Source organism: Mustela nivalis (assembly GCF_964662115.1).
Source record: "Mustela nivalis genome assembly, chromosome: 12".
Classification (NCBI taxonomy): Eukaryota; Metazoa; Chordata; class Mammalia; order Carnivora; family Mustelidae; genus Mustela; species Mustela nivalis.
The window spans coordinates 90,193,158-90,219,949 of record NC_139031.1 but is presented as its reverse complement, the minus strand read 5'-3'; the positions used below and the strand labels follow the sequence as shown (position 1 = coordinate 90,219,949).

The 26,792-nt window shown below is 54.4% G+C and overlaps 2 protein-coding genes across 3 annotated transcripts in view; one reads left to right on the top strand and one right to left on the bottom strand.

Annotated features, from left to right (window-relative positions):
* Positions 1-124: 124 nt before the first annotated feature.
* On the bottom strand, positions 125-11,786 carry DBNL (drebrin like). 2 transcript variants are annotated; one of them, XM_082692071.1, is made up of 13 exons: positions 11,619-11,786; positions 7,381-7,436; positions 6,161-6,273; positions 5,565-5,639; positions 4,346-4,492; positions 3,604-3,681; positions 3,186-3,340; positions 3,056-3,104; positions 2,718-2,808; positions 2,069-2,164; positions 1,849-1,961; positions 1,454-1,556; positions 125-1,076 (listed from the first exon to the last, which is right to left on the bottom strand). In XM_082692071.1, the coding sequence occupies exons 1-13, from the start codon at positions 11,699-11,701 to the stop codon at positions 937-939; spliced, it is 1,299 nt and encodes a 432-aa protein (XP_082548197.1). In that variant the 5' UTR covers positions 11,702-11,786; the 3' UTR covers positions 125-936. The 2 variants fall into 2 exon arrangements, with proteins under 2 accessions (XP_082548197.1, XP_082548198.1); XM_082692072.1 differs by having other exon boundaries at positions 3,056-3,101.
* Positions 11,787-17,858: 6,072 nt separating this feature from the next.
* The window catches only part of URGCP (upregulator of cell proliferation), a 56,722-nt gene continuing 47,788 nt past the window's right edge, over positions 17,859-26,792 (top strand). The window contains exon 1 of the mRNA XM_082692048.1: positions 17,859-18,124. Within this exon, the coding sequence (XP_082548174.1) occupies positions 18,060-18,124 (65 nt within the window). The 5' untranslated portion in view covers positions 17,859-18,059. The remainder of the gene's footprint in view (positions 18,125-26,792) is intronic.

Below are 26,792 nucleotides of genomic sequence, written 5' to 3'. Positions count from 1 at the left end.
CCGCCAGAGCACAAGGGAAACGGCAGCTCCAGACACCTCACTCGACACTTGTGCACGCACTCCGTACGGGCAGGGAGGGCGGCCGCCAGCCCCTCCCAGAACATGGAAATGCAACAGGCTGACGTGAGTCACATCTTGACATTTATGCCTCTCCTAGTGGCCACAGTCGGCACACACACCCGCACACACCCCCACGCACCCCGGAAGGGGTCGATTTTCACACGACGGCATTCAGGCCACAGTAGGGCAGTGCTCACTCTGGAAGCAGACACAGGTGGCCTGGGATGGATAGTGTGTGACAGCAGGCATCAGCCCTCTGGTCACTCCCCCGGAACCAGAATCCAGTGACAGCACACACCGGGGAAGGACGTGGGTTTGCTGATCACACACTCAGATGGGGGTTCGGTCATCCCTGCGCCACTTCGCACAGTCTGCAGCCCCGGGTGGAGGAACAGGGAACGGGGACATAGGGCAGGACCGAGAAAGATGACCTGCTGCCCAAACCGTCATGACCCCCCCAGACTTTGGTCCTAAATGCTAAGGTCACTGTTCCCGAAGATTGCTACCAGCCAAAGCCACCATCCCTTAGGGCCAGGAGGAGAGGAACCACAAGGCAAAGGCCCCTGCTCAGACCGCCCGGTGAGGCCACACCACGGCTTCCTGTCCTCCGTGGGGGTCAAAGGCCAGGCTGTCTGGGAGGGCCCACAGCAGCCAGAGCACGTTTGGGGATCACAGGGTATTGCTGCATCTAGAGTGATAGGCTGAGCACCCTAGTCTGAGAGATCCCAAGGGCTTGTCTTCTTTGCAGGGGGGTCCCATGCCCAGAGGAGTGCCGTGTGGCTCTCGCAGCACGCACGTCACATCCCCGGCAGTAAGAGAAGCACGCGTGGGGGGGAAAGGTAGGATGACCTCGGCGCGGCCAGCAGCAGAGGACCCTCACTCGATGAGCTCCACGTAGTTGGCAGGAAACATGCCAAAGTGGCCGTCCGGACCATAGCCACGCCACCAGCCCTCGTCGATCACCTCGATGCCCGTGATGAGATTTTCGGGGTCGAAGGAGATCTCCGTGTCATCAGCTGCGGGATGGGGAGTTGGAGGCTGCACTGGAGGCTGGGGGCCCTTCCTGATGGCCACTTTCCCCCAACACACCTTCTAGCAGGACCTGACTCCAGGCCCCCTGCCTCCGCACAGCAGCCTGCTTCCTGAGCCTCCAGGCAGGTCCCCGGGTTCCGGTGCGCAGGGTCCACCCACCCTCTGTTCACACCCCCGGGCTCTAGCACAACGCCGGCAACTGATATTCACGGGCAGCTGCCCAGCATAATGGGAAGGCCCAGGCCGTGCAGGGCATCCACCCCATCCTTCCCCCACCTTCCTTGAGTCCCAAGGGAGCGTCAGAAGCCTGCCTCCTGATGCGGGGCCCTGCAGGATGAGTGGCTGGGCCACTGCACATTACCTGCCTGGTAGTCGTACAGGGCTCGCGCACAGAGCCCTTTGCCGCTCAGCCCCGGGTAGTGGTCCACGTGCTCAGAGCCGGCATCTTGCTGTGGCACCTGTTCCTGCACGGAAAGAAGAGAAATCTGGGCCCCACGTTACAGGCCTACACCGGGCCTGGGGGAAGGGCACAGGATTGCTGCCATCCTACTGCCCCCAAGATGTCCCCCTGCCCCAGGACCTTCCTGGCCAGCAGATGAGTGCTAGACCATGTACTCCCTGGGGCCACTCCTTGAACAAGAGAATCCCCATGCAGCGGCCGCCGGAAAGTCAGGCACCCCGTGCCTGGCATGGGTGAAGAGAGTGTTTCTGGGCAGGTGGCCCCTTCACAGCTGTGCCCCGCTGCAGGGAACCCACCATCGGGGGCTCCTCATAGACGGTCTCTTGCTCTGGAGGCTCCTCGTACACAGCCTCCTCTTCTGCCTGCACTGCACACTGCGGAGGGCTAGGCGCCAGGTCCTCAGGGACATCTGCATGGGAGGGTGCGGCCCACGCTGAGCCCGGGGAGGGGTGCAGACGCCCTCCTCCCTCCCACACTCCTACCCCCAGGCCCCCATGGGGCAGCCAAGCGCCTTGCCTGCCCTGGGCCTCGAGGAGGCCTGAGTGGGCTCCGGGCTGCGGAGGGTCTCTGGCTGGGTGAACTGTTTCTGCAGGAAAGGGCTCCTGAGCTTGCCTGCAAACAAAGGTAAACATGCAAGTGCTGGACGCGGGAGAGATGAGCTGGGTATACTGCTTCTGTCCCCTGTGCTGCCTGGAGTAGGGACCTGTCCCGGGACATAGCTGTCACAGGGAGGGGAGAGAGGGTAGGGGCACACACAGCCGCTGCAGAAACACATCACACACACAGTATGCTTCAAGCAGCCCCCCAGTGTGGGAGAGCTGATGGCAGTGCCCATCCCGTGTCCTTGGGGGCAAAGAGGGGAGTGACAGAGGCTCTGGGGCCCGGCCACCATGTGCAAGCTATACCAAGAGTTAGTGGAGTGGGGCTGGCTGGAAAGTCTCCCTCTGAAGCCATACATGGCCCTTCCTTTCCAGGTGGCTGCAGGACAAGGCCATGGGCAGGAAAGGAACACCTAAGGCCCAGCCTCCCCTCCCAGAAGCTACCCTTAGAGAAGTCCAGGCTCTCCTTGCTTCCTTGCCTCTGTTGCTACTTCTGGGGACCATGCACTGGGACCCCAGCCTCTGCCTGCTCCTGCCTTGTGCCTAGACCCAGAGGAAAGACTCACCTGGCTGGGGGCTTGTGATGGATGTGGTAGACATGGCCCTCTCCTTCTGCCTGAAAATCTCACGTGGGTGTGCTGGCTGGCTGACTGGCTCCTGCAGGGGGGCACATGGGCCCAGCAGTGAAGAGGGGCTCGAGGGCCTCGTCCAGGACCAGGTGGAGGGCCATGCTGCCCACATCTTGCCCTTTACTGCCCTCTCCACCGCCACCTCCGGTGCACCCACGTGTCCCAGGTTCCACTGTGCCCCAGCTGGCCGCAGGACCATACCCCCTGGCACATCAGGAACAGCCCCGGCATTACTGCCACAGACCCTCGGGGGGTGGGGGGCACGCAAGTCTCACCTGCTCCTCTCGGCTCCTTGAAACCACTTCCTGCTGCTCACTCTTCCTGCTGGGAGGGGCGGAGGCAGGAGCTGCAGCCCAGCCATAGCCCACTCGGGACCCTCCCTCCCTCTTAACTCTGGGGCCTCACCTCTGGGGCCCGGCCTCGCTGCCCTGCTCCTCCCGATAGCGCTGCTCCCGGAGGGCGGCCTCGCGCAGCTCCCGCTCCCGACGCTCCTGCTCCAGCCGCTGCCGCTCCTCTTCCGCCCGCCGCTTCTCCTCCAGCCTGCGGTTCTCCTCCTCCTTCTGCAGGGACAGCGGCCGACCTGCCCCACTCGGCACCTGCACCCTCCCATTCCTGGGCTACCCGGGCATCCGTGCGGCGCCGCCTAGAAGGGCCGCCCACCGGCCCAGCAACCAGAGCCCGCTTGGCCTTCGCCTGGCCACAGGCACAACCAAGGGCGTGTGTCCCGCGAGCTTATTGTGAGAGAACCTGAGGAACAGTGAGGATGGCGCTGCAGCACCATCTCTGAGGGGCAGCTGTGCTCCATGCGCCCCACGGCACTCACCTCTGCTTTGGCCCAGAAGCTGTCTTTGCCAACTCTTTTGATCTCAGATATGGCGTTGGTCTTCTGGTACACAGAGCCCTGCACACGACAGAGGGTCCTCTGTGGGGCTGCCCTCAGGAGCCCAGGGCTCAAGCAACAGCCATGGGGACTGCACCGGGCCTGGTGCCCCCTCCAGAGACCAGCCAACACAAGATGGCCTGAGGGCCCTGAGAGCCACCAGACAACGTCGACGGGGGTCTCTGGCTGCACCAGGCCCCTGTGGATGGAAGCCACAGATATCTTGTTCCCTCAGATAGCCAACCACCGTGGCAGTGGCCAGGGAATCTCCACAGACCCCAGCTGTGCCCCAGGAACTGGGCTCCCCACAGCCACGGTACCTGGCGTCTGCCCCCGATGGGGAGGGGCCTGCCTGCCTACCTCACATCCCTCCACGGAGCCCACCACCCAGGACTGTGCAGGACATGTTGGTGCTGTGGCCTCGTGACTGGACTGTCCCTGGGGTATGAGAGGCTCCAGACCAGCCAGTGGAACCAGCAGGCAGCACAGAGGGCTGCTCCTCATGCCCACTAGCGCCTGGCCCACCAGGGGCAGCTCCAGCTTCCGGCTGGCACGGGGTCACCGTCGGCACCGGAATGGGGCCCAGGGACCAAAAGCCAGGCAGGCAGGAGCCCAGACCCATGAGGGAGAAACCAGCCCATCTGCTGGCTCCTGCCTGCCACACTTGGGCCCAGGGAGCACTCACCACCGGGGCCTGAGGGCCCATATCCTGGAAACGGCCGCTCTCCTTGTGGAAGGCATAGTTGGCACCCGAGGCTCTGGCCACCTTCTGCATGATACACTCGGGCTCCACATCCTCCTCGGCCCTCGCGTTGATGGTCACGTGGGCCCCCTGTGGCAGGACAGCACGCAGGCGTTGCAAGTCCAGGAGAGGACAAGACGCACAGCTCAGGGAGCACAGCGAGGACAACTGTCGTCCCGGGCTCTGGGCTGAGGACCTCAGGGCCGACAAAGCTCCTGAGACAAACACACTGCACTTGTCCCAGCACAGGCACGCAGTCTCTGCCCTCCGTGGCCCTGCTGCAGCTTGTTCCCAGGTGCCGGGCACCCCTGCTGCAGGCCCAGGCACGAGAGAGATCCCTTCTAATTCACAAAAGCGAACTTCAAAAAGAATCTGGAAACTCATTTTCCACAAAACGCAATTTCTTCTTCTTTCTACCCATTTCTTTCTTTTCTGAAGTTCTTTAGGTTTTATTTATTCAAGTATCTCTACACCCAACTGGAGGCTTGAACTCTCAGCCCCGAGACTGCGTGTCACGTGCTCCCCTCACTGAGCCAGCCAGGGGGCCCCGCCACCAATTTCTTTTTGACAAGTCAGATCCATGGCGTCACTTGCTGTTAGTAAACACCCAGCAAGCCTGGGATCCTCTCCTGGCTCCTAGATGGATAAACTGAAGCCTATCTGAAGAAGAGTTGGCAGGCTAGAAATCAAAGTCCTGAGCCTCTCAGACAGGAGCCACAGACACGCGAGGTAACCTGCCAAGCAAACGACAAGCGGTTTTGGAACTGAATGAGGTGAGCTGGAAAGGAACGCAGCAGGGCCAGGCCAGGGCAACTTCCCGTCTCCTCCAGCTCCTGACAACACGGCTGAACAAACCCTCACAAAACCAGCGGAAGCCAAGGCCTCGCGCCCCAGGACTAGCCGCACACGATGCTCTCTGTGCTCAAGAAGGACATAGTCATCCATCCTTCCTCCCCGGTGGAGGAAGCTCAGCTCACTGGGGGCTCCAGCCGCAGCGCAGCCTCCTGGGCACTCGCCAAGCATGAGTGCAGCAGCCTCTGGTAGCACCTGAGTCTGGAGGAAGCATCAGGTGTGGACCCGCTTCCAGCTCTGGCTGCAACAGCGCTCACACCCGCCCAGGCGCCGTGGGAGGCCCCGGTGTGGGGGGGGGGGGCATCCTCACCTTCAGGAAGCTGGCCATGGTGCTGACGTGGTTGGCGCACGCTCCCTTCCGCACGTCGTTCACACCCTCACCCGTCTGCAACACAACACACCTGGTGTGACTTGCCAGCTCCCTCAGAGCCACCACCCTCCCTGGGGTGCAGCAGAGGATAAGGTGAACCCCACAGCTCCAGGTCAAGGAGGTTCTTGAGGCAGGATGACTGCCTGCTTCCGCTGGGCACGGGCGGCTCCGAGCTTCCTAGTCCTATCCAGGGGTCCCGTTCTCTCTGAGCCTTCTCCAGGCCCAGGCCCCCTGCTCCCTCAGGACGACTCCTCTGATTGGGACAAAGGCAAGGGTGTCATGCGACTGCACTGTGTGCTCTGTTCTGTGGGAATGATTCTGGGCTTGGGGGCAGAGCAGGGGATTCTGCGCTGGTAACACCCTCGCAGTCCTTCAGGCCACACACACTCCAGCCACTCCCGTTCGTTCACTGCCTGTGAGCTGCCCTGAAGGCAAATCCTCCTCTGCTCCCATCACAGAAAGAAGAGGAGGAAAGAAGGCAAAGTTTTCCCGGGTCACACCCAGATGAGAACTTGGGGTCCCCCAGTTCCACATACCCAGTTGATGAGGACAAACTTGGGCAGACCGGAGTTGGGGTCCTTCACCCTGCAGAAGCCGTACATCACCTTCCCGCTGTTGAGCTCCTCCACCATCTCCTCCAGGCCCCCCTCTGCAGCAGGCATAGGGGGCGTCAACGAGCCCTGTGCCCGTGGCTGGCCCTGCACAACGCCCACTGGGAAGGGAAACCCAACCTGCCCCCGAGCCAGGGTTCTCAGGGCCGCCTGCATCAGAATCAGACTCCTGGTCCTTCCCCACTACACGGACTTACAGGAGCTGGCGGGGTGTGGGATCTGCATCTGTGACAAGGACCTCAGGCAATGCTGTACACCCCCCAGTTTTAAAACGATTCCTAGGGGCACCTGGGTGGCTCAGTGGGTTAAGCCTCTGCCTTCAGCTCAGGTCATGATCTCACAGTCCTGGGATCGAGTCCCTCATCGGGCTCTCTGCTCAGCGGGGAGCCTCCTTCCCCCCCTCTCTCTGCCTGCCTCTCTGCCTACTTGTGATCTCTCTTTCTCTTTCAAATAAATAAATAAAATCTTAAAAAAAAAAAAGAAAGAAAGAAAGAAAAAAATACCCATTCCTATAAAACCCACAGGGAGTTCCGAGAAAAAAGGGATGTCATTTCTGCTACAAATTAGGTACCAGGCTTTCTTTTTTCAAAAAAATTTTTTAAAGGATTTTATTTATTTATTTGACAAAGATTACAAGTAGGCAGAGAGGCAGAGAGAGAGAGAGGAGGAAGCAGGCTCCCTGTGGAGCAGAGAACAGGATATGGGGCTGGATCCCAGGACTCTGGGATCATGACCTGAGCTGAAGGCAGAGGTTTTAACCCACTGAGCCACCCAGGCGCCCCTAGGCACCAGGCTTTCAAAGGGACAGTCCCTGCAACAGCCTGCCCGCTGTTTGGGGCCCCACGAAGGGCCCTGAGCAGATGGGAATGTCCCATAGTAACGCTCGGGCTCAGCTCTTAGACCCTCCCCATAAAGAGAGCGGTGAGTGGCTCCCCAGCACTGAGGCTACTGTGGGGACGGTCATGGCAGGCTTGCTACTTGTAGGGGACACCTGCGTGCCTGCGGCTCCCTCCACGCACAGTGAGGGCTGAAATGCCAGCCGCTGGGGACACTGCTGGCTGCGACTCTCTCCCTTCCCCCACACCTGCCTCCTGGGGCATCCAGCCCCCGTCAGCCCACTGGCATCCTCACTGGGCCATACTCACCCCCAGTGCCGGCCACACGGATGTCATTGCTGTTACCCTCGTAGGTGAAGAGAGCCCTGAAACACAACACAAACAAGCTCTGTGACCGGTGTTCCCGCAGCACCCACCACGAGCGGAGCACGGTGGCTACCGGCCCCACTGGCCCACAAGGCAGGAGCTCGAAAGGCCTCCCAGAGCTGGGGCCTCTCAGGCCTTGGCGCGGCAGCTTCTCCTGAGGGACAAACTTACGCAGGGAGCCCCTGTCTGCCATGAGAAACACCGAGCTGTGAAGGTTGTTTGATCTGAAAGACGCTCCATGTCCAACGTGGGGCTGGAACTCGCCTCCCCAAGATCAAGAGCCGCAAGCTCGACTGACTGACTGGCCCGGCACCCAGGGCTGGTGAGCTGTATTGAGGCAACCTTCCACACCTTCCTCAACCCGAGGCACCCAGGGAGAAGTGAGAGCCGGGTGGGCGCATCAGGCACTGGGAAGGTGCCCCATGCCCTTGTGCAGGTCTGCTCTGTCTTCTGAAACCTGAAGATTTGGCAGAACAGGTCGCTCTGGGCTTGGGACTCTTCTAGAAAACCCAGAAGCCACATGGGCCATGACTCAGCATGAAGTCAGGCTCCTTACAGGACAGACTCCTTGGCTGGGCAAAATCCTCTTTCTGGAGGAGCCTTAACTTTCCACAGGTGACCCTAGGCTGCCCCTGCCTTTTCCTGTGAGACTAACTGTTCCTAAGAACTCTGGGAAAGATGCTTATGAATGTGACCCCCAGAGAAGTTAAGGAAATATGGCAAATTTTTTTACATCTGGGGCATGGAAAGCCCCTTGACCAGAGCAGAGGTTACCCATGGAGAACATTCTGGAAGAGCTGGCTTATCCACAGCCCACATGGAGCCCAAACATCAATACCAGCTCTGCTGCCATTCAGCTCCAGGCAGAGGGGCAGACCATGGGGTACCGGTGCTGACCCAGCAGACAAGTCAAAGGCAGAACCTGGACCAGCAGGCCATCCCCACGCTCTGTGCCCAGACAGGCTTGCCGAAGAGGGCCAGATAGGGGCTGTGGGGTGACAGTGTGACAGGAACCGGGATGCCCTGATGGCTCAGTTGGTGTGTGACTCTTGATCTCGGGGTTAGGGTTTGAGCCCTACAATGGGTGTAGAGCTCACTTAAAAATAAAATCTGGGGGGGGAGAAAAAAAAGAATCTGACAGGAACCAAAACAGCCTTCATTCAGCTTCCCCAGGGCCTTGGTATGGCCACCAGGCAGAGCTGCCTAGACTGAGAAGTCGGAAGAAAGGAGACCCAGGCCCTGAGGGTCTAGCTGGCACAGGGGACGCACCTCCGAGGAGAGATACCAAAAGGAACACGCAGACAAACAGCGAAAAGATGTGGGAGTTCGTGGACGTCCAGACGTCCGCCTGGAGGAAAGAAGCCCATACATCTCAAAGCCACCAAGCTCTGAGTGCAGAAGATGGGGACAACAGACAGGCAGCAGGCAGCACAGACTGCTTCCAAGAAGGGACCCAGCAGCTCGTAGGAGCCAAGGTCCATGCCTGGCGCCTGCCCTCCCCTCCACCCCGGGCTCTGGCCCAAGCCACCTTCTTGAATGTTTGCAGCTCAGAGACTCAATCCCACATTCAACGGACTCCCATCCCTCTTTCAAATCACCATGGAAGAGGCGCGTGCTGGCCTGGCACAGCACACAAGAGTGTGGCGCACGGAGCGCCTGGGAACTCAAGCATCCCTTCCAAACACACATACTGAGGACCTGCTCCTTCCTGCTCCCGTCATGAAGCGTCCAGTAAATCCCCAGAGGCCCTGACCATGGACCTGACCACGGAGCTTCCTTTCTAACGGGAGACCAAAAAGAAACACACCAACACTAATGTCCTGTCAGGTAGTAAAGAGGGAGCAGGAGGGAAACAAACATGCCTCAATCTAGAACAATCAGGGGAACCAGGACCGAGGCCGGTGATGGAGAGCTGATGGGCCTGCTCTCCGGCCCACCTGGCTTCAGGACCCAGCCGGAAGCTGCCCACTCTGCCTGGGAAACCTTTCATGACCCACCAAACTGGAGACCACTTCCTCCCACTGGTATCCTCTGCCACATCTTCTGTCTCCTTCTCAGGTCGCTGTGCATGCAGGCACTGACCGCACCGGGGACAGAGACAGGGCCCACTGAAGGTGTCTGGTGCGTGTTTGGGCAAAGTCACACAAGGAGCCAGCAGTTGAGCAAGGCCTCTCCCAAGAAAGCGGTGTCAGCACTGAGACGTCTGGGGAGCCCTGGGACCATGGGGAAGGTGCTCTAGAATGGGGAAGCAGCCAGAGCAAGGGCTCTGAGGAGGAAGCAGCTTGCACATCTGAGGAAGAGAAAGAAGGCCACCGTGGTGACAAAGAGGTGTGGCCCCAGTGTGGTAAGTGGGAGGAGTAGAAGGAGGGGGTCAGGAGCTGGCCCCACAGGGCCTCACAGCTGAGGTGAGATGACTGGGCTCTACTTACTGTGAAAGAGGAAGCTGCCGAGTTTAAGCACCGAAGTAGCACGATCTAGATACCTGCTCAGCTCATGAGTGGGGGCCCGCCACACATTATCTGCTGAGGTGCTTAATGGCCGTGACAGGGAGATCAAAAGCCGGGGGCTCGCACCACTGGGTGTAGACCTGGAGTGCTGCCAGACGGGTCGGCTCGGGCGGGGGTGGGGGGCAGAGGCTCAGCACCCTTGGAGGGGGGGGGGGACAGAGAGAAGCTGGGTGGGTGAGTTTCAGACCAAGGTGGTAGCAGACAACTCCGAGAAGCCAAGAAAGAGCCAGAAACATGCGAGGCCTGAGCTGCCAGCAGAACTGTGGGACATCATCCCCAGAGCAGTGGTGGTCCCTGAGAATGAAGAGATCGGAAGGAAGGCAGCAGGGGGCCCAGGAGTCTCGCAGGTACGTCAGGAAGGGCCAGGCCAGCTACTCAGGAGCACATAAAACAGCAACACCCCAGCCAAGCAGGACCGGAGGGGGCCGACATGCTGCGGGCCCAAAGGCACAAGGCCGCAGGTGGATGTGAAACGGCACGCGCCCCGTGTGAGCCGGTCAGCAGGGTTTGGAGTAACAGCAGAGGTATGACGGCCCTCAGAGAGCAGGAGACAGGTAGGGACGGGGGTGGACATTTAGAAACTCCTGGTAAAGTAAGTGCCTAAAGTGTGGGAGACCCTCCTAAAGCATTGAGATGGAGAAGGCAGAGAAATCCCACTGCTCCCAAACGCACTCCCTAACTACATGCATGTGTTCCGGACAGAGGAACCACCTGGCTCCCCAGCAACGCAGCACCCAAGTCCCATCAGGGTCAGCGGTGTCCCAGGCAGGAGAGGCGTCTGCACACCCCAGCAGCAGGTGCTCTGAAGCTCTTCCCCAACAGGCCCAGTGCACGACAGCACAGGGTATGAAGGCGGCAGGGAAAGCCACAAGCCAGGACCACCAGGGCGTGGTGATCAGCCCCGCACAGCATGCAGTCACCCCGAGAGGGCCCTGCCCCTGCCCCGGGAAGAGGCTCCTCACAGCGGGTCACCTTAGTTCACCAAACCCAAAGTATTTCTTGGGGCTGCAAGTGCTCAGAACTGGTCAGTGCAAACAACTGAAGCGAGCGGGAGAGTGACCAGCCGCTGACCCTGCGCCGGGGCTGCCCAGGGCCATCCCAGAGACTTCGGACCGGCTTCCAGACTTAGAAAGCCGCATCCGGGGCCCGACGGCAGAGTGGAGGGTGTCCCGGGCAGGTGCAGGGATGGTGGGGGCTTCCTCCACACAGCCAGCACCGCTGTGTCAATGGTGTCCGCGCGGCTCGCACAGGAAAGGGAATCCTTGGAGAGAATCCACATTCCCAGAAAACCAGAGACCCAAACCCAGACCTCCTGGCCGTGGGGCAGGGCGCCCGTTGCCGGGCGAGGTCCGGGGCGCCCGCTCAAAGGCCTCTCCCTGAACGCGGCGCTCGGAAGACCCGGGCCCGGTTCGCGCTCCGTCGGGGAGGGCCACGGGGAGCCCCGGTGTGTGGGGAAGTCCCGGGGCTGGGAAGGAGAAGCTGGCGGAGCCACCGAGCGACCCCCGCCGCACAATCCGACATGGAGACCGGCCGAGGGGCGGAGCAGCGGCGGGGGACGGTGGTGGGGCCAGCAGCTCGCGGGGCGCCGCTGTGGGGGGAGCGGGGAGCCCCCGGGACCCCCTCCCGCCCTGGCCCGCCCCCCATCCCACCCGGCCCGGCCGGCCCGGCGCCCACCAGTCAGTCGGGGACTTCTCGGTGACCACTCGCACGTAGGCCTCCTGCAGCGCCGGCCCATTCCGGCTCAGGTTCGCAGCCATGACCGACCCCGCAGTCCCCGCTCCGCCACCGCCGCCGCCGCCGCTTCCGGGCCCCGCCCACCCTGCGACCGGAAGCCCTGCCCCTTCAGCCGGAAGCGGAAGCGCGGCCGGCAGGACCGCGGGGAGAGGGTGCGGCTGGCGGAGAGTGGGCGGGGCCGTCGCGGCTGGCCGCACCGGGGCGTGGAGTGGCGGACGAAGCCGGAGCCGGGCGCCGGGAGCTGCGCTCACGGAGGAGCGCGCGTTTCTCTTTTCTGTCGCCGCAGTCAGCGCACTGGTTCGAGCGTCTGGGGCTCGTGACAGCCTCTGCGCGAACCTTCCACACGCGCCTGAGCGGCGACCGGAGCCTGCACTGGCGAACACTGCGCTGCGTGCGGGCCGCGCCCGCCCGGGCCAAGGTGCTACCGAGCCTTCTCGCCCGCACCTGCGTTCCCGGCTCTGTTCGTGGAGGACCGGGTGGCGCGGGGAGCCCCGCTCCTTGCCCTGCACGCACGTCCCAGCACAGGTGCATGAGTCCCTGGGATGTCAGAGAGGCGGCCCCGTGCTGACCCTGTGCTCTCCGGGAGCCCTCCCTCAGGGCCCCATCCCTCAGGAGCCCATCCCGCAGGGGCCGTCCCGCAAGGCCCCATCCCGCAGGGCCCCGTCCCGCAGGGGCCCATGCCGCAGTCCGGTGCGCCCACATTTCTGCAGCGACGTCAGTGAGAAATCACCAGGGAAGGCTATGGAAAGACCACAGGGCCTCGGGGCAGGTGGTCAGGGCTTCCCTCCAGATGAGAATGTTGGGTCTGATTGTGCAGATACAGGCTTGGCGGCTCCGTCTGGGCACAGACGTGGCTTACAGGTTATGTGCACGTGCACTTCTGTGTGTCATTGCTGTAGGTCTCCGGCAGAAGCCCCGACATCCTCTGGCCAGAGCAGCCACCTCCCCCGAACCCGGGAAGTCTAGGGCCTGAACAAACACTCCTTCCCTTCAGCAGCTTCCACCTGCGGCCCGTCCCTTCCCCAGTCCTTCCCGGGCCTCTGTGCAAGGTGCAGGTATGTTCTCCGCTCTGATGTCGCTGCTGTGTTTGCATCAGAAAAGTGAGCTCCAGCAACTGCAGGCCTCCTCAGGGCTCTCCCAATCTCTTATCTTTTATTTTCTAATTTAAATTCGCTTAGCCAACATACAGTAGTACATCATCAGTTTCGGATGCAGCACTCAACGATCCATCACTCGGCACACAACAAGGGCCCACATAAGGCACCCTTCTTAACACTCACCATGCCCTCTTTTTTTCTTCAGTGACTTCTCCTCTGTCCTTGTTTTCCCTCAGACGCCCTCAGACTTTCCTCTCCAGAGTCGGGGAGATTCAGCCTGCCCTCTTACTGTTCTTCAGCCTTCTTTTTGGCCACAGTGCATCTTTGTTTTTTCTCTTTCTCTGGTAATGCCCTCTCTTTGAACACCTCCTGGTCCCCAGTTTCTTCCTTGACCTGGCTGCCACGCGCCAGCTTCTGGTCCCTGGACCCCGAGGAGGTCTGGGAGCACTTTTCCACATTTCAGTCAACTTGGGGAGAAACCACCTTACCTGAATTGGGCTATGCTGCTTTCTCTGTTCTGGAAAAAGATCAACTCTGCGTGGTAGACAGGTGCATCACACGGATGAGGGAAAGCAGGGAGATCTGGGCTCCATCGAGAGAAGGCTCTTAAGTGGGGGTCCCTGGTGTGGGAAGGTGGGGAGCAGGATTCTGCTTTCTGCTCTAGGGTGTGGGAGTCTGTTTCCACTTGACAGGCTGGGAAAGGCGTCTCCGCAGAGGTAACACTGGAGCAGAGACTGGATGTGGGGTGGGGAGCACAGCTGTGGAAGGTCTGGGCAGACGTGCTCTTGGCGGAGGGAACAAGACGTGTTGGGGTTCTGAAGTGGGGGAGGCAGTCTAGTGACAGACTGACGATTGAGCACAGGGAGAAGGGGAGGGAGGGGAGCTGGATTCTGGAGGACCCTGTAGGTCAGGGAAGGACTTCACACTTTGTTCTAGGTGTAGCCAAATCCCCGAGGGGCTTTAACCAGAGCAGTGTGATCTGCTGATGTTTTCAAATGGTCCCGCTGGTTGCTCTCCAGACGCCTCCATGCCTGTTCCTCCAGCCACCGCTTGTCTGCTTTCCTGTTTCCTCAAAGCCATCACCCTTTTTGGTCAGCTGCTCCTCCGCTTAAAAGCATGAGATGTGGGGCACCTGGGTGGCTCAGTGGGTTAAAGCCTCTGCCTTTGGCTCAGGTCATGATTTCAGGGTTCTGGGATCAAGCCCCACATTAGACTCTCTGCTCAGCAGGGAGCCTGCTTCTGCCCCCTCTGCCTGCCTCTCTGCCTCCTTGTGATCTTTGTCTAACAAATAAATAAAAATCTTTTAAAAGCATGAGATGTAAAAAACAAACAAACAAACAAAAAACAACAACCCTAAAATAAATAAATAAGGAGGGGCGCCTGGCTGGCTCAGTGGGTTAAGCTGCTGCCTTTTGCTTAGGTCATGATCTCAGGGTCCTGGATCAAGCCCCACATCGGGCTCTCTGCTCGGCAGGGCGCCTGCTTCCTCCTCTCTCTCTGCCTGCCTCTCTGCCTACTTGTGATCTCTCTCTGTCAAATAAATAAATACAATCTTTGAAAATAAATAAATTAATTAAAGCCTGAGATGTCCCCAGAGGTGATGCTAGGACTCCGCTGTCTTCTTAACTGATTGACTTCTGTGGCCTTCTTGCAGGAGGGTAAGCACAGAGCTGCTTTTCTCCTGGTGGGTTCAGATTACAGATCTAGGGCACAAAACCAGAGCCAGAGCCAATGTCCTCCACCCCCTGCGGGCAGCTAACCCTGTGCTAAAGGCCCCCAAGCCCAAGTGTGGGGGGAGGAGCTTGCCAGCTGACTCCCTCTGGCGTGGCCATGCAGGAAGAACTAACAGCATTGAGAAAAATGCCATGACTGCTCAGTTGTGCAAAGGAAGGAAGTCCTGCCATTTGCAAGCACACAGATAGACCTGGAGGGTGCAGGGGTGAGAGGCTGGCTGAGGGGGACAGCCCTATCATTCCCCTCCTGAAGCAGAACCTGGTCCAGCCCCCATGTCTGAAAGCAGCTGGGTAGTGGATAGATAGCCTGTGGGCCTCTCTGAAAGGCATCAAGTGAGGGTCTGGGAGAAGTGGGGAGGGCGGAGAAGGAAGGAGACATTTTTCAGGGAACTCAAGAAGTTGTTCTCTGGTCTGATAGGGTTTTTACAGATTTTCTATAGCCATTTGATTTTTGTTACTCATCAACTCCGCCAGCAGGGAGAAGCTGCTGTCATGGGCATGATGAGGCTGGCAGAACAGCCAGGGAGAGCGCTAGCTACTTCCTCCCCTCCGCAGCAGACAGCACCACACGGTACTGGGCCACCTTTGTGGGAACAGCAGCCACAGCCTCCACGGTTCAGAGGACCAGCCCTCACCCAGTGCTGCTGGGGTGGAAGAGTGTGTCACAGTGAGAAGGGCCAGCGGTGGAGCAGCAGCACAGGAAGGGGTGGGGGTGAGGGCCCATACTGACCTAGAGGCCCTCTCTCAGCACCAGGGACAGACCTCAGGCCCAGAGATCTGCAGAGGAGTCCCCCAAGCACCACTGTGGTCCTTAAAGAGGCTTGCTCCTGGATTGCCGAGACAGAAACCTGCCTGTCCTTGAGCATTTGCAGGGCGGTATGTGGAATCCCACGGCAGGGACATAACACGCAGTAGTGAGCTGCTAGGTCTGCTGGATGTCTGCATCCCAGCATTTTAATCCCTTGTCAGGAGATTTTGACCCTGTGCCATATTCCTGGAACTCCTGGGTCTTCCTGGAACCTGACAAAGGACCAAGATCTCAACACCATCCAGCAAACCCAGACACTTCCGGTCAGAGTTAATAGTCATATGTCCATGGTGGGTCAGTTGCTTAAGGTCACGCATCTTCCCAAGCTCTCCAGTCCACAGAGAAGAGTAACACATCACCCCTGCAGTTGGGTTTTTGGATCTGCTCTCCACTTGCTGACCTGGGACTTGCCTTGGAACACGACATCTGAACATAAGTGATACAGGAGTGGCTGGCACCCCGGTGCATCTTGAAAGAAGGTTCTGACCTAAGAAGCCTGTTTTGGGGGCTGACCTGCACCCTGAAAGGCATGTGAGTTCCCTGAGGGAGAGAGTCCGGGGGATGTGTAGAGACAGGCCTGTGGAGCAGCACCGCCGGGACCTGTCCGAGGGGTGTGGCAGGTACAGAGTGGAACTCAGGCTTGCACAGGGTGAGTGATAACGCACAGTGTAGACTCTAAGGGCTGGGTTCACTCTCTCTGCTCCATCTCTCCAGCACAGAGCACAGGCTTGGGGAAATTCTCCCTGGACTCGGGAAGGTCACCAGCTTCCTGGGTCTCAAATACCCTCCTGATCCCACCTAATGTCTCTGGGTGTGCTGACCATGTAAGTTACCCCCACCTCTCCGGCTGTCCTGTGCTTTTCCCACGCCTCCCTGCAAATATAGTTGGTTACGGTGAGTATTTGCACCACAGAAACTAGCAAGCATGAAAGTCAGGGCTGCATCTCACTCCCGAGGCTGGTTTTCAGACACCCATCGCGACACCACCATTGGTTCTCAGTATCGCCTGTGTCTACATGGATCACACGTGGTCAGCACTCAGGAAGCAGAGCAGTGGTCGTGGCAGCGGTGAATTTGGGGAACTAAGGTCATGTGAGGGTACTGGGGACACATGCAGTGAGGTTCCAGACACTACCGCAAAGCAATTTCTTTCCTGCTCACTCGGGCTCCCAGGGTCGGACTTGCGTCCTCTGCAATGCTGCATGAATGAGTGAGTTCCTTGTTGCAAGGTCCGTTGGGGCAAGTCCTGGAGAGGCAGTGGGAACCATGGGGGAAGGAGAAGCTGGCCGTTCTGCGGGTTTCTTTTTTTTTTTTTTTTTTTTTTTTTTTTTAAATATGACTTTGTTAAATATTTATCTTTTATGGTGGGTTTTTTTTTTTTTTTTTTTTTTTTTTTTTTTTTTTAGAGATTTTATTTATTTGACAGAGAGAGATCACAAGTAGGCAGAGAGGCAGGCAGAGAGAGAAAGAGGAGGAAGCAGGTTCCCTGCCGAGCAGAGAGCCTGATGTGGGACTCGATCCCAGAACCCTGAGATCATGGCCTGACTGGAAGGCAGAGGCTTAACCCACTGAGCCACCCAGGTGCCCCGTTCTGCGGGTTTCTTGATGCCCGCGGCCCACCGGGCTTCTCCCCAGCTCCGGTGGTTTCCTGCCCTGAGGACGCGTGTCTCTCTTCAGGGCGGGGAGGTGGTGAATAGACACTAAGAAGGGACGTTGCCTGAGAGGCCAGAAGTGGTCTCTGCCGGGACACTCCAACAAACACCAAGGAGTTTCGAAGGTTGACTGGCGTTTCAAGGGAGCACAGAGTGATTTGCCAGAAACGAATCCGCTCATATATCGCGTTTCTGTGCCGATTGATCGAAGGCGGTTGGAAGACCCAGGTCTGAGCCCCAGCTCTACGACCAGAAACATCGCCCGGACCTCTCTGGGCCTTCACATAATTATCTGGTGCGTCGTGAGGAGGACACTTGCCTGCCGCCTGGCCAGCACCGTCATGTGGCGGCACATTCTGGGGCGTGGGTGACGTACACAGGTGTGTCCAGCACGGAGCCAAGGATGCTGGCATCAGTGCTGCGAAGGGCGGGCTGGGGAGTGTGGCCTGGAGGAGGGAGCCCCGAGCGCGGGTCACCCTCAAGGGCAACTGGGGGACAGGCGTGGATGCCAGACTCTCCCCGGAGACCCCTTTGTACCTTCTGAATTTTGAACCCATGGGAATTTATTACTTACTCAGTATATATGTAAGTATTTATACGATGACTATTCTCATGGACCCCGCCCCAGGCTCCGCCCCACGGCACATCTGACCCCGCCCACCAGGAGCGCAGTAAAGCTGTCCATCAGGCCCCGCCCCGCCCCGTCGGTCCTCTCCCTCAGGCCCTCCACCCTTCAGAGCACTGCCCATTGGACCCCGCCCCCGCCCCATATGGTCCCGCCCCCCGCTCATCGGACCCCGCCCTCAGGCCCCGCCCCGTGCTACGCAAGCACCACGTGACTCCGGGACGTGGCCCTGCCCTTTTAAAGCCACGCGGCGGCTGTCCCGCCTGGGTTTCTCGCGGCGGTCAGTCTCCGGGTTCGGCGCCTCGCGGAGCGGCCGTCTGCGCGTGCGCGCCGCGGGGCACTGTGGGGCCGGCGCCCACCGGCCGCGCGCTCCCTGTGAGGCGGAGCGGTCGCCCGTCCAGCGCGTCCGGCCCGTCCCGGCCCTGCGCCCCGGTGTGTGCCCGTCCGCCGGGCTCGCTCCCAGGCCATGGTCGGTGCCCGTCCGCTGGGCTCGCTCCCAGGCCGCGGGGCAGTCCCGAGGGCCGTGGTTCTGTAAGTACCGCCGCCCGCGCGTGTTCTGTGTGGGCGGAGGCGCGCGCGCCGGCGGCCGTGGGCCTCGGAGCCGCTCTCTGGACCCCGCGGGCCCAGCCTCGGTCCTGCCTCCTGCCCGAGCTCGGGCGCGGCGGGGGCGGCGGCGCGGCGCTAGGGCTGCAGCCCACGGCGAGGACCGAGGGAACGCGCGGTGGCAGGACGGACGCGTGGAGGGCGGAGCCGCGCGGAGTCCGGCTCCCCTCGGCACTGGGCGCTTCGCGGGGGCCGCTGGGGTTCAGTCCTGTCCACACCCGCGGCGCGCTCGGACCTGCGCCCGGCCTCCGGAGTTGCGTGCTCGACCACGGCGCCCGCCCGCGCCCTAAACCGAGTTTCGGGTTTAGGACGTGCGGAGCGCTCACCCCGGGACGGGCGTACCCTGCTGGTGTGGGGCGTCAGAACCTCGACGGCCCCCCAGCTGTGGCTTCCGTTCCTGAAGGCGCTCTCCGGTACCGCGCCCGTCTCTCCAAGGCGTGCCTTGCTCGGCCCGCTGCGGGGACCCCGCGAGGCGCACGCCCACTGGCCTCTCAGGTTCTCCAAAATCCGCCATGGTCCCTCTTGGCTCACAGTCGCCAGTTTCCGTCACCGGCCCCGTGCCCTTCCCTACTCCCGGCTGCCCCTATTATTATTCCCATGACCTTTCCTGCTCCCGGCCACTTTCTGCTCAGAGAGCTCGCTGCCTCCCCTGAGCAGAGCCATCGCTGACCTTCCAAAGCCCGCTCAGGCTTCACCGCCTGAGCAGCCCTGCTTGAGCCCCTGTCCTTGCTGTCTCTACGTAAAGACTTCGTAGTCCGTAAGTTGTTACGTGGCTCTCCTCCTATAAAACAGATGATCCTAAGTGTTCCGTAAATCGTTTCGTATAGCCATGACAACAGTGACTATCTGAATGGTGATTTCACTAATGATCTCAATTACGAAATTTCCTTAGAGGATTTGTATCAATTGTATAATTGGGAAAAAACTATAGTGTTGCATAGCAGCACTACATAAACTTTTGTACAGCCTATTTTGATTACTATTTTGTGCATTTCTTATTTTTTATTTTTTAATTTTATTTAAAGATTTTATTTATTTACTTGACAGACAGAGATCACAAGTAGGCAGATAGGCAGGGGGTGGGGAAGCAGACTCCCCGCTGAGCAGGGAGCCCGATGCGGGGCTAGATCCCAGGACTCTGGGATCATAACCTGAGCTGAAGGCAGAGGCTTTAACCCCCTGAGCCACCCAGGCGCCCCGTATTTTGTACATCTTTTTATCTTAATCGTTGTTTGTTTTGTACCCAGTCTTCCGTATAATTTTCGATGTACAGAAGTGTTGCAAACATAGTAAAAGATTTAAAAATTGATAAATTGGACTGCAGAAAAATTTAAAACTTTGGGGTTGCAAATAGCACCATCAGGAAGCAAAAAGACAACCGACAGAATGAGAGAAAATATTTGCAAATCGTATATTTGATAAGGGTCTGGTGTTCAGAATATATAAGAACTCTTACAACCCAGTAAAAAAGACTAATGAAAAACTGAGCAAAAGCCTTGAATACACGTTTCCTCAAAGGAGAGAAGATATGGCCAATAAGCACACAGAGCACAAAGGCTCAGTGTCCTGAGTCATGAGAGAAATGCAGAGTTGCAGACACAGTGCTATGGCCCTTCACACCCTCTGGATGGCTCCAGTCAAAAGGACAAATGGCGACAAATATCAGAGAGGACGTGGAGAAGTTGGAAGCCTCATACAATCCTGGCGGGAATGTAACTGCTTTGGAAAACAGTTTGGCAGTTTCTTAAGAAGTTGAACACGGAACTGTATGACCTAGCATTCCATTCTTATGTGTGTACTCAGGAGGAATGAAAAGAAATAGAATGAATGCCCATGCAGAAACTTGTACACAGATGGTTATAGTAGCATTATTTGTACTAGCCAAAAGGTCAAACAGCCCACATGTTGAAGGGATAAAGGCAGTGTGACACATCCACTCCGAGGGATACTTCTGGCAGTAACAAGGACGAAGCACTGATGAATGGTGCCACATGGGTAGATGAGATGCTGAGGTTGCCGTGACAAAGGACCACAAACTGGGCGGCTGGGTAGAGTATATTGGCTCACAGTTTTGGAGCCTAGAAGTCTAAAATCAAGGTATTGGCAGGGTTGTTTCCTTGTCAGGGCTGTGAGGGTTGTGCCTCTCATCCAGCTTCTGATAGCCCCGGGCACTCTTAGCGTGCAGATGGTGTTTTCCTGTGTCTTGATTTTGCTTTAACCTCTCCATGTGTCTGTGTGTCTAAATTGCTCCTTTTTATAAGGAGTCCCCGAGTTTGGGGCCCTCCCCAATGACCTCATCATACCTTGACATTGCAGACACCCAGTTTTCAGAGAAGTCACATTCACAGGCACTGGGGATTAGGACTTCCATCTTTTGGAGGGACACAGTTCAAGACATAACAATGGGTGAGGCTTGGAAACATGGTAAATGAGAGACCATTTACAAGAGGCTGCATATCGTACGATGCCACTTACCAGTTGTCCAGAATGGGCAGCTCCGTAGAGACAGAGCGTCGATCAGTGGTGGCCTAGGGCTGAGGGAGGGCGGAACAGAGAGTGACTGCTAAAATGCATGTGAATTTTAAGTGTAAGGTTGATAAGCTATTTAAAATAGAGTAACAACAACAGTTTGTACTTGTTTACTCATCCAGCCTGCCCTAATGTTTGCAGGTCACAGAAGTGATACAATGAGCTAACCCAGAAAAGTAACATCTGCACAGAACTGTTAGCTGATTGACATACATACAGACTTCAGTCAGATTTTGTCAATTGTCCAATTATTGTCTGATGCTTGTCCTATCTCTTAGCCTTCTGCAGAAATTCTAGTCTTTTTTTCATCTCTGATGACCTTGTCATTGTTGGGCAAGTATGGGAAAGTCATTTTGTAGAATGTCCTTCAGTTTAGATTTTCTGATTCATGAGACTCAGGTTATGCATTTTTGGCAAGACAGTTAACGGAAGTGCTGCTGTGTCCCCAGTGCGTCATATTGGAGGGTACATGACATTAGTAAGTTTTATTACTAATTAAATCTGATCAGTTAGGTTGATTTTTTAATTGTAAAGTTAACTTTTTTCTTTTTAAAGTAACAAATAGCTTCTGAGGGGGACTGCTGAGACCATGCACATGCATATTCACCACACTTTCATTCCCGAATTATAGGTTGCAGTCTTGCCTACGGCACTTATTCCTGTGGTGTTTCCCTATGCTTTTATTTCTAGTTCTCTATGCTTATTTTTATTTTCATTTATGTATTTTTTTAAGATTTTATTTATTTATTAGAGAGCATGTGTGAGAGAGCACAAGTGGGGTGCAGGTCAGAAGGAGAAGCAGACTCCCCTTTGAGCAGGGAGCCTGATGCAGGACTCCATCCCAGGACTCCAGGATCATGACCTGAGCCGAAGGCAGATGCCCGACTGAGCCACCCTTGAGGCACCCCTCTTTCAACATTTGTTAAATGGAATTATGCAGTAAGGAAGAGCTGTCTTTTCTCCCCCGCTTTTATTATTTGTTTATGTATTTATTTATTATTTTTTATGTTTTATTTTTTAAAGTAATCTCTGCACCCAGCTTGGGCCTCAAACTCATGATCCCGGGGGTCATATGCTCCACTGACTGAGCCAGACGGGCACCCTCTTTTTTTTCTCCAGTTTTTAAATTCATTTTTTCAATTCTTTTGTTTATATCAGTATGGACTCATGGATTTTTATTCTGTTGATTTTAGTCCATTAGTGTCATTATTTATTATGTTGCTCAAATTGTCCCTGATTTGGCCATTGAGAGCTTATTGTAGGGAGCCTCTAAGACGGCGCCCAACAATTCCTACCTCCTAGTATTCAGGCCCTTGTGTAATCTCCTCTCCTTGAGTGTGGGCTAGATTAAGCGATATTTCTGATGAATAGAAAAGGTGATGGGAAGTCATTTCCGAGATTAGGGTAAGAAAAAGATTGGCTTCCGTCTTGGGCAACTTCTTTTGCTGTCTCCTTCTCTTGCTTCCTTACTCCCTCACTCCCTTGTTCTGATGGAAGCCAGCTAGCATACTGTGAGCTGTGCTATGGACAGGCCCCTGTGCCAAGGAACTGAGAGAGGCCTTTTGCCAACAGCTAGTGAAAAGCTCAGTCTAGTACCCCTGAAGATCACCCTAAAACCTCGCCACTATCCAGTGTTGTCCTGGATGTTCTAGCCATTTCTATAAAGAAAGGAAAAGAAGTAAAATCCAGGCAGTGGAAAGAAATAAAAACGTTTTTACTCGCAGACAGCATGCTTGTCTGTCCAGAAAGTTGGAGATTACAGAAAGCTTCTGGAACTATTAATGCTTTAACTGTTAACAGGTGCAAGATCATCTACAGACATTAATTTTATTTCTGTGTGCTAGCAACAATCAGAAATTGAAAAAAAGTGCCATATATGGTACAATGAAAATATTAAATGCTTCTGAATAAACTTAAGATATGGAAGACCTTCACACTGAAAACTACCAAACATTGCTCAGAGAAATTGAAGATCAAAGTAATTGCAAGATAGCCTGTGTTCATGGGTTGGAAGACTCAGTGTTGTTAAGATCTCAGTTCTTCCTGAATTAGTCAGTATATTCAATGTAATCAAAATAAAAATCCAAGCTGGGGCACCTGGGTGGCTCAGTCAGTGAAACATCTGACTTCAGCTCAGATCATGATCTCAGGATCCTGGGATCCAGCCACACATCACACTCCCTGCTCAGTGGTGAGTCTGCCTCCTCAACTCCCCCTCCCCTTGCTTATGCTCTCTCAAATAAATAAATAAAATATTTAAGAAAAAAAAATCCCAGCAAGTTTTTTTGGTAGAAATTTGCAAATTGATTCTAGCCTTTATATGGATATGGTGAGGACTCAGAATGGACAGACTAACTTTGAAGAGAAACAAAGTGGGAGGACTCAAGCCATATGATTACAAAATATAAAGCTATGCAATGAAGAAGATGTGTTGGCATAAAGATAGCCAAGTTATCTTGAAAAAATGAAAGAATAGAAAATGAAATGTGAAAATGAAAAAAGAAGAGAGAATACATAAATAAACCCACATGTTGATTTTAAAAAAGGTGCTGCCATAGACTGAATGTGTCCACCTAAATGTCTTATGTTAAATCCTAATCTCTAAGGCATTAGGAGGTAGGGCACTTTTCAATTAATTAGGTCATGAGAGCAGAGCCCTCATGAATGGGATTAGTGTCCTTATAAAAAAGAAACCCTAGGGAGTTCCTTTGTCCCTCCTATCATGTCAGTACATAGCAAAAAACAGTCATCTATAAATTAGGAAGAGGACCCTACCAGATACCAAATCTGCTTGTGCCTTGATTTGGGACTTCCCAGCCTCTGGAATTGTGAGAAATAAAATCTCTGTTGTTTATAAGGTCCCCAGTCTATGGTTTTCTGTTATAGCAACCCAGATGGACTACAATGGACGTCAGAGTCATTCAATGGAGAACAGCTCTGGAACAATCAGATGTATAAAAAATAAAAGCTTTACACACATAATAACCGATCATAGACTTAACTGTTAAATTAGTTTAGAACTATAAAACTTCTAGAAAAAAAACCCCAAATCTTTGTGACCTTGGGTTGAACAAAGATACTCTAACTATAACTTTGGCATGCGCCATACAAAAATAAAATAAAATAAATTGGGCTTTATCAAACCATGAGGAAACTCAAGTATGAAGAGAAGATGGCAGACATGGGAAGGGATCATGGGATCTGAAAATGACATGACAGTGAGTTCTCTTTTTGCTCAATATATCCTGGGTTTGTGCTGGAGAAGCCAATAACCTGGAAATATCAAGGGGAGTTGTGGGGTGGGGAGGAGCCCCAACAGAAGCCTGTTCTTTTTCACCCAGGGACCAGGAAAGGGGCAGTTCAGTAAGACAGAGAACTTACAGGAAATAACTGCTTTACTATAGCCAAACACCATGGAACAGAATAAGGCCCCATCTGCATTATTGAAGGTTCAGTGAGGAGTCTAGACTTTGATGATAGCTGTGTTGTAAAGAGGTCATCCTCCTTCCTTGCTGGGCTGCTGTCAGAGAAGGCCCAGAGGAGATGGGATTGTCATGCCCCCCCCACAGTGATGGTACTTTTTCTCTCTCACAGGGAAGGCCACATGGGGAGCAGTTACAAGGTGTTCTTTACCCTCTGTATTGGTGTTCTCTAGAGAAACTAGAGGTGGGAGTGGGGAAAGGGAGATATGTTTATTATAAGATACTGGGTTGGGACGCCTGGGTGGCTCAGTTGGTTAAGCGGCTGCCTTCGGCTCAGGTCATGATCCCAGCGTCCTGGGATCGAGTCCCACATCAGGCTCCTTGCTCCTCAGGGAGCCTGCTTCTCCCTCTGACTCTGCCTTCCACTCTGTCTGCCTGTGCTCGCTCTCGCTCGCTCTCTCTCTGACAAATAAATAAATAAAATCTTTAAAAAAAAAAAAAAAGATACTGGGTTATGGGAATCCCATAACTGGCTCTGTACAAACGAGACCCAGGAGAGCTCGTGGTGTGGTTTGAAGCCTGAGCGCTGGGGAACTGATGGTGTATCTGCCAGTCTGTATCTGAAAGCCTGAGAACCAGGAGCCTTGAGTACAGAAGATTGATGTCTTAGTTCAAGCATTGAGGCAGAGAGCCAGTTTAACTTTCCTCCACTTTTTTGTTCTGTTCAGGCCCTCAACAGGTTGGGTATTACCATCCACATTGGGGAGGATCTCTGTTTTATTCAGTCTATCAATTCAAAGAGTAATTTCTGAAAACACCGTTAAGAGATGCATTCAGAAATAATCTTTAACCAGCTACCTGGGCATTTTGTGGCCCAGTCAAGTTGATGTAAAAGTTGACCATCACATTCTTGTAGCCTGGTTGGTGAACTCTCATCTTCACTTGGCAGTAAAAGGTGGGGTCTTCCTTTTTGTGCTTGTGTGATGTCAGAGGAGGCCAACAACCTGGAACTGTGAGAAATAAATCTCTGTTGTTTATAAGTTATCCAGTCTTTGGTAACCAAATAGGATATACTTCAAAAAAGACCATGCCAAGATGCTTCATAATCAAAATTCTGAAAACCAAAGACAAGATACCTTGAAAAAAGAAACAATACGTGGAAAACAACCCAAATTATAGCAGAATTTTTACTAGAAACCAAGAAGCACAGAAGAAAGTGGCATGGCATTTTCAAGTGTGAAGACAAAGAACTGTAACTCAGAGTTCTCTATCCAGTGAAAATATTTTTTTGGAATAAAGTGAGAATCAAGACATTGTCTGATGAAGGAAAACTAAGAAGATTTGTCAGCAGAAGATCTGTCCATTCAAAAAAAAAAAAAAAAGGCTAAAGGAGTTTCTTAATTTTCAAAGGAAATGATAAAAGAAGGAATCTTGAAACATCAGGAAGGGATATAAAACAGTAGAAAGAGTAAATATGTAAGTTAACACGATGGGGTTTTTTTTTTCTCTTGTTGAGTTTTCTAAATTAAATTTGGTGATTGAGACAAAAATTGTAACATTGTCTGATACGGATCTCAAAGCATGCAGGAGGAATCTTTAGGACAACTGTATTATAAACAACAGAGTCATTGTGCATGCCTACAGAAAGTCTCTGGAAGACATTACATTTACACCTCAGGTGATTTCTGGCACAGAGACACTCTACAACAATAAAGCAAAGGCACAAACAAAAACAAAACCCAAAAGAAAATCCTAGGGAAAGAGGAGAATCTGATCTCCAGGCTTACTGTATTATTAGATTCAAACATCCAAGTTTCCAAGAAAAAAAAATCACAAGACACTTAAGGAAACAGGAAAGTATGACACAAAAGAAAAAGACAACATAAAATGTCCAGTGACAAAGGCCAGATGGCAAGGCTACTAGAGAATGACTTTGAAAAAACTGTGTTAAAGATGCTCGAAAAACTAAAGGACACATAGAAAGTCAAGAAAATGATGTATGAGCAAAGTGGAAAATCAACATATCACAAAGAAATTCTGGAGCTGACAAATAAAAGAACTTAAGTGAGAAACTCACTAGAGAGATTCAAAGGCAGATTGGAGTATGCAGAAGAAAGAATCAGTGAACTGGAAAAGATAATTGAAATGATCGAGTCTGAAAAAAGGAAAGAATGAAGATTGAAGAATAATGAACAAAGCCAAAGGAAACTGTAGGACACCTTCTAGAAGATGATTGTGCATTGTGGAAGTCCCAGAAGAAGAGTGAGCGAGAGAGAGAAATTGTTTGAAGAAATAGTGCCTGAAGACTTCCCAAATTTGATGAAAGACTTGAATATAAGCATCCAACAACCTTAAACTCAAAATAAGATGAATTCAAGGAGACCCACATGGAGTCATATAAATTGTTGAAAACAAAAACAGAATCTTGGAAGCAGCAAGACAGAAGTGACTTATTACATAAAAAGGATGTTCAGCAAGACTCCCACCAGATTCCTCAGATGAAACTGGAGGCCAGAAGTGAGTGGGCTAGCATATTCAAAGTAGCGAAAGGAAAAAAAACAAAAACAACCCCCCCCCCCCAAAAACCTGTCAGCCAAGAATCCTGTATCCACCAAAACTGTCCTTCAGAAGTGGAGAAATTAAAC

Excerpts from the sequence above, each read along its gene's own strand:
- DBNL (XM_082692071.1), bottom strand. The coding sequence starts at position 11,701 with ATGGCTGCGAACCTGAGCCGGAATGGGCCGGCGCTGCAGGAGGCCTAC. Across the intron at positions 4,493-5,564 it reads CCATGGCCAGCTTCCTGAAG|GGGGCCCACGTGACCATCAA; the intron begins GTGAGGATGCCC and ends GTCCTGCCACAG. Across the intron at positions 3,341-3,603 it reads GCTTCTGGGCCAAAGCAGAG|AAGGAGGAGGAGAACCGCAG; the intron begins GTGAGTGCCGTG and ends CTGTCCCTGCAG.